Source organism: Pan troglodytes, chromosome 10 (assembly GCF_028858775.2).
Source record: "Pan troglodytes isolate AG18354 chromosome 10, NHGRI_mPanTro3-v2.0_pri, whole genome shotgun sequence".
Taxonomy (NCBI): domain Eukaryota; kingdom Metazoa; phylum Chordata; class Mammalia; order Primates; family Hominidae; genus Pan; species Pan troglodytes.
In genome coordinates, this window is record NC_072408.2 from 9945761 (window position 1) to 9957209 (window position 11449).

At 50.7% G+C, this 11449-nt stretch overlaps 1 protein-coding gene across 1 annotated transcript; it reads left to right on the forward strand.

Annotated features, from left to right (window-relative positions):
• The first annotated feature begins 9428 nt into the window (after positions 1–9428).
• LOC466917 (large ribosomal subunit protein uL23-like) lies at positions 9429–9963 on the forward strand. The gene has a single exon (XM_054663019.2). It carries the CDS (start codon positions 9450–9452, stop codon positions 9915–9917), a length of 468 nt encoding a protein of 155 aa, XP_054518994.1. The 5' UTR covers positions 9429–9449; the 3' UTR covers positions 9918–9963.
• Positions 9964–11449: the final 1486 nt, after the last annotated feature.

Below are 11449 nucleotides of genomic sequence, written 5' to 3' on the forward strand. Positions count from 1 at the left end.
TGGCCGGGCGGGGGGCTGACCCCCCCACCTCCCTCCCGGACGGGGCGGCTGGCTGTGCGGGGGGCTGACCCCCCCACCTCCCTCCCGGACAGGGCGGCTGGCCGGGCGGGGAGCTGACCCCCCCACCTCCCTCCCAGACAGAGCGGCTGGCCGGGCAGAGGGGCTCCTCACTTCCCAGTAGGGGCGGCTGGGCAGAGGCGCCCCCCACCTCCTGGACGGGGCGGCTGGCCGGGCGGGGGGCTGACCCCTCCACCTCCCTCCCGGACGGGGCGGCTGGCCGGGCAGAGGGGCTCCTCACTTCCCAGTAGGGGCGGCCGGGCAGAGGCGCCCCTCACCTCCCGGATGGGGCAGCTGGCCAGGCGGGGGGCTAACCCCCCCACCTCCCTCCCGGACGGGGCGGCTGGCCGGGCGGGGAGCTGACCCCCCCACCTCCCTCCCAGACAGAGCGGCTGGCCGGGCAGAGGGGCTCCTCACTTCCCAGTAGGGGCGGCCGGGCAGAGGCGCCCCCCACCTCCTGGACAGGGCGGCTGGCCGGGCGGGGCCTGATCCCCCCACCTCCCTCCTGGACGGGGCGGCTGGCCAGGCGGGGGGCTGACCCCCCCACCTCCCTCCCGGACGGGGCGGCTGGCCGGGCGGGGGGCTGACCCCCCCACCTCCCTCCCGGATGGGGCGGCTGGCCGGGCGGGGGGCTGACCCCCCCACCTCCCTCCCGGATGGGGCGGCTGGCCGGGCGGGGGGCTGACCCCCCCACCTCCCTCCTGGACGGGGCGGCTGGCCGGGCAGAGGGGCTCCTCACTTCCCAGTAGGGGCGGCCGGGCAGAGGCACCCCTCGCCTCCCGGACGGGGCGGCTGGCCAGGCAGGGGGCTGACCCCCCCACCTCCCTCCCGGATGAGGCGGCTGGCCGGGCAGAGGGGCTCCTCACTTCCCGGTAGGGGCGGCCGGGCAGAGGCGCCCCTCACCTCCCGGACGGGGCGGCTGGCCGGGCAGGGGGCTGACCCCCCCACCTCCTTCCCGGACGAGGAGGGAGGACGCTCCTCACTTCTCAGACGGGGTGGCTGCCGGGCGGAGGGGCTCCTCACTTCTCAGACGGGGCGGTTGCCAGGCAGAGGGTCTCCTCACTTCTCAGACAGGGCGGCCGGGCAGAGACGCTCCTCACATCCCAGACGGGGCGGCAGGGCAGAGGTGCTCCCCACATCTCAGACGATGGGCGGCCGGGCAGAGACGCTCCTCACTTCCCAGATGTGATGGCGGCCGGGAAGAGGCGCTCCTCACTTCCTAGATGGGATGGCGGCCGGGCAGAGATGCTCCTCACTTTCCAGACTGGGCAGCCAGGCAGAGGGGCTCCTCACATCCCAGACGATGGGCGGTCAGGCGGAGACGCTCCTCACTTCCCAGACGGGGTGGCTGCCAGGCAGAGGCTGCAATCTCGGCACTTAGGGAGGCCAAGGCAGGCGGCTGGGAGGTGGTTGTAGCGAGCCGAGATCACGCCACTGCACTCCAGCCTGGGCGCCATTGAGCACTGAGTTAACGAGACTCCGTCTGCAATCCCGGCACCTCGGGAGGCCGAGGCTGGCGGATCACTCGCGGTTAGGAGCTACCTCTGTTTTTCAAATGAGGAAATAGAGGCACAGACTAAAAGTCATTTGCCCAAGGCCACATAGCTAGTGAGAAGCACAGCCAAGATCCCAACCCACTGAGATGACTGCATTTAAAATCGTGCTTCTAACTACTATACCAGACTGTCTCCAGAGGAAGGAGATTTCCTAGGAACGATCAAGTCCTAGAACCCCAGGACCGTGCCCCATTCCCACTCCCTCTACAGGACACATCCCTGAAGACTTGCAGGGCTGTCACTGCCTTGGCAGGCTCCTCGGGTTTGACGATGTTTTCCAGCAAAATCACCAGCTGATCCCTGCCATATAACTTGGCTATCAGAAGGGTGTGAATACAGGGCAGTCAGGGGTATGTTTAAACGGCAGGTAATACCCAGGCTTAAATCATGCTCACAGCAAACCACTGACCATGACTTGGACGAAAGAAAGAGAACCAGGTCCACCCAGGATTTGCCATGTGCCGAGCATGTGCCAGGTGCCCCTCCTGCCCCACATACCTGCCCACAGGCAGCGCACAGTGCCCATCAGTGCTGTCCTGTCAGGAGCACCTTTCTGAAATGGGGATCATGCCAGGAGAAAGGGGAGTCAGCCCCAGGTGAAGCAGTGGGAACAATAGGGGTGGGGTGGGGCCATGGCTATGCCCTTTCTGATTCACTCAATTTCAGGCAAAGTTCTCATTAATTACTTTGAATCTTGTCTCAGAGGATGGAACCCCCACCTTCCCATAGGAACCTAGGCCCCAACTCCGGCCCAGGGAGAGACTAAAGTGGTCCTGAGTTCACATGTGGGCACACACGCATGCATGCATGTGCATACACATATGCACACATACACACACACAGCTAGGAAAACATATGAACTTACTCAGTATGTTGAAAGCCCTCAGAGCTAAGCTGTGGTTCAGCATGGAGTAACAATCTGAGTAGTATTTGCCACTTATCTGCAGGGAGACCAAGGCCATGAGGCCCAGGAGGATGGAAACCAGGAACCCTACATGTGGAGGAGGAAACTGAGGCATGAAGCCATGCAGTGCATGGCACCAGGCTGTAAGGAGAGCAGAAAAGTGGAGCCCAGGAATCCACTCCCAGCCCCAGAGGGAACAAGACAGAGGCCAGCCAATTAAATATAAGGAAGGCATCATCCTTTTGCAAAATGTTCAATTGTCCTCTGCCTACTCCACAACACAGAAGACCTGGCACCTCCCACGGGCTGAAGGAGGGCCTTGAACCTTCTGCCTTTTCCCTAGAGTCCAGGGGGAGCCACAGAGGCTTGTCACCCCAGAAAGCACACAGGATGTATCCAAGTTACCTCATGGAAAACGTCCCACTCTGTGCCCAGAATCCAGGCATTTGCCTGTTTCAGAGAAGCCTGCAATGTGTGCAGCAAAGGTCACCATGTCAAAGACCCCTGTACCGTCTGGAGATGGTGATCTGGTCTGGGGAAGTCATCACCACCAAAGAAGAGACAGGGCAAGGACAGGATGCCTCCGGCCTGCCGCACCCACCAGCTGGAACAGCACCCCTGTGATATTCCCCAGCTGGGACTCCAAGTTAACACCTCCACAGCCACTGAGAGCCAGAGTCTCGGCCAGCTGGCAAATGCACTGTGTGCACAAGGACAGAGTCAGGACAGGTCGTCCCAGCCCTTTCCACAGCCTCAAGGGAAGTATTCCTTCCTCATGTCTTCGAGGTTGGTCCAAGCCCTTATGATTTCACATGGCCCTCTCGAGCCTTCGAGGCAGGACCAGGGTGCAGCTCTCCCATCGCTCAACACAACCAGGACTGGACCCCTCTTCCAAGACGCTGCACTTATTTGCAAAGAACCTCACTACTCCAAGAAAACCTTAAGGGAATCCAACACTGCAAGTGTTGGGTGACCTGAAAGAAACAGGAGTCAATCTAAGCATCCATCAACAGACAAATGGATAAAGAAATTGTGGCATATATTTAACAATGGAATATGATTTTAAAACGCAAATAAAAATCCTATAACATCGGCCTAACAGAGGCAGAATTCTGAGATGGCCCCCAAAATTCCAGGGCCCTGGTATACACACATCTTCTGTCAGTTAGTCACGCAGTAATCTCAGTGTTGATGGGAAGGGATTTTGCAGTTGACATTTATATAGGCGGATGATCCCTGTGGGCTTGACCTAACCACATGAGCTGCTCTACATCTGGGCCTAGAGGTCAGAGGAAGGGAAGGCAGAGAGACTCAAGGGCAAGAGGGATCCAACGAGGAAGCATTGCTGGCTCCGAAGCTGAAGGGTGCCTCAGGGCAAGGAACATAAGTGGCCTCCTTGAGGTGAGAGTTGCCCCTGGCTGACATCCAGCTGGAAAACAGGGAATTCAGTCCTACAATCATGAAGAGTCCATATTTTGGTAATTTGTGACACATCAAGAGAAAACGGATGCAGCTCCACACGGTGCTTTCATGGCCATCCTGCTGACTGAGCCTCGTCCCACCCTTGGGAGGCAGGCGCGCTGTTACCATTTTACAGATGAGAAGGAGGCGGCTCCGGAAAGGCGAGGGATCGGCTCAAGCCCTCACCCCCAGTAAATACCACTTGAACGCCAGTGGTCTGCACAGGAAGCCTGGCCACACTGCCTCCTGTGCATGCTCCTTCCAGGGCTGCTGTGAGGACAGAGGTGTAACAGCACCGCGCAAAGACCTGCGCGCAGGAAAGACGGCTCATCACTGAGTTAAGGCGGTGAGAGTTCTTAGCGAGTGCCCTGGGTCTCAGGGTCACCCTCCAGGAAATGGCCAAGTCGCCCAGGATTCATGACTGCTCCATGATTTGTCTCCCCGTCGTCTTTTGCAGTGACTGCTGAGAAACGTAGCTTGCTTGTCCATCCAACACACAGGGCATGTCCTACGGAGATGCCCCAGAAACTTCTCCCCACACACAGTGGCCTTTGACAAAGGGGGCAGGGCCACTCAGGACACGTGCATTCTGACCAGCCTAGGCCTTGAGCCAGTGTGTCAAGGTCACACGGAGGTCTCCTGGGTCACACTGCTCTCTTTCTCTGCGCCTCTTCTTTCCTCAGAGCCCCTTCTCACATCCCTATTCCCCGCAGAAATCTGCACTCCCCATCACCCCAGCTAAACCTTGTTCTTAGTCATTCTTTCTCACTAAGGCATAAACTACAGCAGCATAAAGAGGAGTTCTGCACCTGGGGATTAGGGATGAGTTTCACAGGGCCTGAGACTCTCCGGGATTGTGTGCAAAATCCTGTGTAAATGTGTCTTTCACCAGCTTCTCAAAGGGCCCTGAGTCTCCAAAGGGGTCCAAGAATCACCGGATAAACGATTTTCCCAAAGTTCACGCAACCTGGCTCGTCAGTGCTTCCGTGTGTTTTATAAAACATGACTGCATCGCAGTCCCCAGGCAGCAGTCATCGCAGGCTCTGCAGGAACACGCGACAGCAAGCATCCATGAAATGGGAGGATGCTCCGGCCATGGGAGCATTTCCAGGGCATACAGAGGGCTTTTCTCTGCCCCTTGATTTCACTCCACGGAGTCAGCACCTTCTCATCTACCCAAAAGGTGGCCCCAACAGCTGGCCCTGCAGTGAAAAGGTTCTCCATGCTCATGCTGTTCCCTCTAATTGGTTTTTGTTTGTGAGCTGAGATTGCACGACTGCCCTCCAGCCTGGCAGACAGAGTGAGACTCTGTCTCAAAAAAAGGAAAAAAGAAAAATTGGATATATTTTGGATATAATTTGGATATTTATGGTGCACAATGTAGTGTTTTTCAAATATGAGCACGCTGAGTTATGTAACGTGCATGGCCTCACACACTTACCATTTTTTGTGGTGAGAACACTTCAAACCTACTCTCTTCACAATTTTCCTGTCTGCACTGTGGTGTTGTTAACTCTAATCACCATGTTATACAGCAGATCTCTGGAACTTCTTCCTCCTGCTTAACTCTGACAAGCATCTCCCCAACCTGCACCCCCAGCCCTTGATAACCACCATTCTACTCTCTGTTCCTATGAGTTCAACTTTTTCAGCTTCCACATGTAAGTGACACTGTGTGGTTTTGCTTTTCTGTGTGGTTTCTGGCTTATTTGCTTAATGTTATGAATGCCCTTCGTATTCATTCATGTCACAAATGTCCTTTTTTTTTTTTTTTTTGAGACGGAGTTTTGCTCTTGTTGCCCAGGCTGAAGTGCAATTTTGCAATCTCAGCTCACCACAACCTCCGCCTCCCCAGGTTCAAGCGATTTTCCTGCCTCAATCTCCCAAGTAGCTGGGATTACAGGCATGCGCCACCATGCCTGGCTAATTTTGTATTTTTAGTAGAGACGGGGTTTCTCCATGTTGGTCAGGCTGGTCTCGAATTCCCAACCTCAGGTGATCCACCTGCCTCAGCCTCCCAAAGTGCTGGGACTACAGGTGTGAGTTACTGCATTCGGCCAGGATTTCCTTCTTTTTAAAGGCTAAATCATATTCCATTGTTATATATATGCCCCATTTCCTTTATCCATTCATCTGCTGATGTAGGCTTAGGTTGATTCCATTTCTCAGCTATTGTGAATAGTGCTGCAGTGCACCTGGGGGTACACATATCTTAGAGGAAAAGCTTACAACTTTATCCCATTCTGTATGATGTTAGCTTTGGGCTTGCCATATACAGCCTTATTGCATTGTGGTACAGTCTTTCTATATCAAATTTGTTGAGAGTTTTCATTATGATAGAATGTTGAATTTTGTCAAATGCTTTCTTTGCATCCACAGAGATGATCCTATGGTTTTAGTCCTCCATTCTATGACTGTAGCATGTCCTATTTATAGACTTGTGTACACTCAACCACGCTTGTATCCCCGAGATAACTCCCACTTGATCATGGTGAATGATCTTTTTAATGTGCTATTGAATTCGATTTGCCAGTATTAGATTGAGGATTTTTGCATCTATGTTCATCATGGATCTTGGCCTGTAATGTTCTTGTAGCGTCCTCCTCTGGTTTTGGCCTCATAATTTTCTCCCAGATTTTGGGAAAAGTTGGAGCGGGATTGTTAATAGTTCTTGAAATGTTTGGTAGAATTCAGCAGTGAAGCCATCAGATCCTGGGCTTTTCTGTGATAGGAGACCTTTTATTACTGATTCAATCTCCTGGCTCGTTATGTAATGGTCTGTTATGTCTGCCTCATTCTTCAAGGTGCAATTCAAACCTGGCCTCTTCTGAGAAGCCTTCCTGAAATCCCTCCAGGCAGAACTAATCCCTTCTCCTCTGGGCTCCAGTAGCTGGTAATGCAGCCCTGCTGGTAATGCAGCACGTACCACGCCCAAGAACAGTTGTGAGGGTTTCCCTCCCCATAGATAGAAAGCAGCTCCAAGACACGCAGAGTGACTTGCACTTCCCTCTCTCCCTAGCCCTGTATAGGGAGCTACCCAGTCAATGTGGGATGATTGACTCAGGGCTCAGCAAACTTTCTCGGTACAGGATCCAAGAGGAAATAACTGAGGCTTTGTGAGCCATACATGGGGTCTCTGTAGCAATTGCTCAACTCTGCCTTGCTGCACAGAGGCAGCCCTGGATAATATGCAAACTATATGCAAATGAGCAGCCTGGCTGAGTTCCAGTGAAAACTTACAGCATCAGGTGTCAGGCTGGAGTTGGCCTAAGCTACAAAAGACAGGTTAGGGAGATGGACAATGGGTAGGAAAATACAGTTAGATAGAATGATTGCGATCTAGTGTTTGGTAGCACGATAGGGTGGCTGTAGTTAACAATATTATATATTTCAAAATAACTGACGGAGTGAAATTGGAATGTTCCTAACCCAAAGAATTGATGAATGTGTCAGGTGATGGATATCCCAACTGCTCTAATTTGATTATTACACATTGTATGCTTGCATCAAAATAGCACAGGTACCCCATAAATATGTACAACTAGTATGTATCCATATTAATTAAATATAAAAAAATTAAGACAGGTTATAAAGAGCATAGATAACATTGTTTTAGACATATCCAATGATATGGATAATGGAGTTAGGTATATCCAGATTATACAGTTATGTATGTGTAAACCACATATATACACATATCTATACACATATGTATGTGTACATAGACAAAAACATATGAATGCACAGATAAAACTGAAAGGGCATACATCAAAATGGTAACATATCCAGATGGTAGATTTAGATATAATTTTTCTTTTCTTCTAAGGGTTTTTAAATATATTCTGAAATATTTAATATATTCTGAAATAAACATGTTACTTTGTCACTTTTAAAATGTTATTTTTAAGAATGTTCTCTTAAAAATGCATTTAAACTGACAAATTAGAAAGTGATCTAGTAAAAGCAAGGAGGCTTGTAGATAAATCCTAATTCTAGTGAGTACAACAAATATTTTTTAACAAATATTTTCTATATGCTGACATTTATAAGAGCATTTAAGATAAATCTAGTATAAATGCTGAACTCAGAGTGAGTAAAAATGACAAATACTTATAGGACAATGCATGCAATATTATAGGTGCATACAATGCTCTGAAATAATACAGAGGAGGGCATAATTAACTCTGCAGGAGTTAGGAGGAGGTTCAAAGAAGAGGGCCTGGTAAGTATGGATTTTCAGAATGTAAAGGAATAGAGGGGATGATGTGAAAGGAGGAACCTCCCAAAACAAGACAGCAGGGCAGGGCATGGTGGCTCACACCTGTAATCCCAGCACTTTGAGAGGCCAAGGCAAGAGGATCACTTGAGCCCAGGAGTTTGAGACCAGCCTGGGCAGCATAGTAAGACCTGTCTCTATTTAAATAAGTTTAATATTTTAAAAAGACAACAGAGTGGCCGGGTGCGGTGGCTCACGCCTGTAATCCCAGCACATTGGGAGGCCGAAGCAGGTGGATCACGAGGTCAGGAGATTGAGACCATCCTGGCTAACATGGTGAAACCCCGTCTCTACTAAAAGTACAAAAAATTAGCTGGGCATGTTGGCAGGCACCTGTAGTCCAGCTACTTGGGAGGCTGAGGAAGGAGAACGGTGTGAACCCAGGAGGCGGAGATTGCAGTGAGCCGAGATTGTGCCACTGCACTCCAGCCTGGGCAACACTGCAAGACTCCATCTCAAAAAAAAATTTAATTATAAAATTAAAAGGACAAATATTTAAAGCATCCCAGGCACACCTGACCTTAGTGCCAGGAACTGGAGTGCTTGAAGTAGCTGCAGACAGATTAGCAGCTAGTAACCCATTAAAATGGATAAAATCTCATTCCAGTAAACCCACAACCTTCCAGCGTGGGCCTCATGGCCATCACAAATATGTCACAGTGCTGCAGAGATTTTGTTTATGGCCAGTTCTGGGGCCAGTTTATGGCCAGATTTTGGGGCCTGTTCCCAACACTTCATCATGTTGGTCAGGCTGGTCTCAAACTCCTAGCTTCACGACCCGCTCTCCTCGGCCTCCCAAGTGCTGACGTGAGCCACTGTGCCTGGCCTAAGAACATACATGAGTGTCCAATAAGCACATTAAAAAGCACTCAACATCTCTAGTCACTAGGAAAATGTAAATTGATCCACAATGAGATGTCACTTCACACCCACTAGAACGACTATAACCAATCAGCAGATAACAGCGAGTGCTGGAGAGGATGTGGAGGAATCAAAATCCTCATATGCTGCCAGTGAAAATACAAAATGGTGCAGACTGGGCGCAATGGCTCACACCTGTAATCCCAGCACTTTGGGAGACCGAGGTGGGTGGATCAAGAGTTCGAGACCAGCCTGGGTCAGGAGTTTGAGACCAGCCTGACAAACATGGTGAAACCCTGTCTCTACTAAAAATACAAAATTACTTTTTCACAAGATGGCACTGAAAGCAGAGAAGGAAGCTCCTGCCACTCCTAAAGCCAAAGCCAAGGCTTTGAAGGCCAAGAAGGCAGTGTTGAAAGGTGTCCACAGCCACAAAAAACAGAAGATCTACATGTCACCAACCTTCCAGTGGCCCAAGACACTGCGACTCCAGAGGCAACCCAAATATCCTCGGAAGAGCACCCCCAGGAGAAATGAACTTGACCACTATGCTGTCATTAAGTTTCTGCTGACCACTGAGCCGGCCATGAAGAAGATAGAAGACAACAACAACATGCTTGTGTTCACTAAGGACGTTAAAGCCAACAAGCACCAAATCAAACAGGCTGTGAAGAAGCTCTATAACATTGACGTGGCCCAATTCAACACCCTGATTCGGCCTGATGGAGAGAAGAAGGCATATGTTCAGCCATCTCCTGATTATGATGCTTTGGATGTTGCCAACAAAATTGGGATCATCTAAACTGAGTCCAGCTGGCTAATTCTAAATATATGTATATCTTTTCACCATAAAAAAATACAAAATTAGCCGGGTGCAGTGGCACATGCCTGTAATCCCAGCCACTTGGGAGGCTGAGGCAGGAGAATCACTTGAATCCAGGAGGCGGAGGTTGCACTGAGCCGAGATTGCACCATTGCACTCCAGCCTGGGCAACAAGAGTGAAACTCTGTCTCTAAATAAATAAATAAACAAATAAAATGGTGCAGCCACTTTTTTGGAAGACAGTATGACAGTTTCTCAAAATGTTAAAAACAGAATTGCCTTAAACCCAGCAACTTCACTTCTAAGTATGTACCCAGGGAAGATGAAAATGTATGTCCACACAAAGGCTTGTATGTGAATGTTCATGGCAGCACCATTCACAAGAACCAAAAGGTCAAGACAACCCAAATGCCCATCAACGGGCAAAGGGATTAAAACATGGAACATACAACGGAATACTGTTCAGCAATCAAAAGGAAGTTCTGGTGCATGCTACTACATTGATCAACCTCAACAATGCAATGCTTCATGAAAGAAGCCAGATGCAAAAGAACTCACATTGCCTGATTCAGTTTATATGAAATATCCAGAACAGCCTAATATAGAGACAGAAAGTAGATAACTTGTTGCCTAGGGCTGGGGATGAGAATGAAAAGTAACTCTGATGGGCACAAGTTTCTTTCTGGGATGATAGAATGTTCCAGAAGTAGATTTTGGTGATGGTTGCACAATTCTGTAAATATACCAAATATACTAAAAATCATTGAACTGGACCGGTGTGGTGGTTCACATCATCAATCTCAGCACTTTGGGAGGCTGAGGCAGGAGGGTCACTTGAGCCTAGTAGTTTGAGACCAGCCTTGGCAACATAGGGAGACCCCATCTTTCCAAATAATTGAGAAATTTGTTGGGCATGGTGACACACGCCTGTAGTCCCAGCTATTCTGTAGGCTGAGGCAGGAGGATGGCCTGAGCCCAGGAGGTCTCAGGTCTTAGCATGGCCAAGGACGACAGCCCTCCGTGATCCTCCCCCTTTCTGAGATCCTCCTCCTGCCCCCAGTGCTCTGTGTTCAAACCTGAGTGCACCCTGTAGCGTCACACTCAGCCCCGACTCCCCTGCCTGGGTGCCCTGCCTGGCCTAGGAACCAGAAAAACCTACCCGCTTCCAAGACTCAGCTCAAGCACCTCTTCCTGCTGGCTGTGTGGGGTATTGTTTGTTTGATTGATTGTTTTCAGACAGAGTCTAGCTCTGTCACTCAGGCTGGAGTGCAGTGGCGGGATCTCAGCTCACTGCAACCTCCGCCTCCAGGATTCAAGTGATTCTCGTGCCTCAGCCTCCCGAGCAGCCTGTAGGCACCAGCCACCACATCCAGCTAATCTTTGTATTTTTAGTAGCTACGGGGTTTCACCATGTTGGCCAAACTGATCTCGAACTCCTTACCTCAAGTGATCCGCCGGCCTCGGCCTCCCAAAGTGCTGGGATTACAGGCGTGAGCCACCGCGCCTGGCCT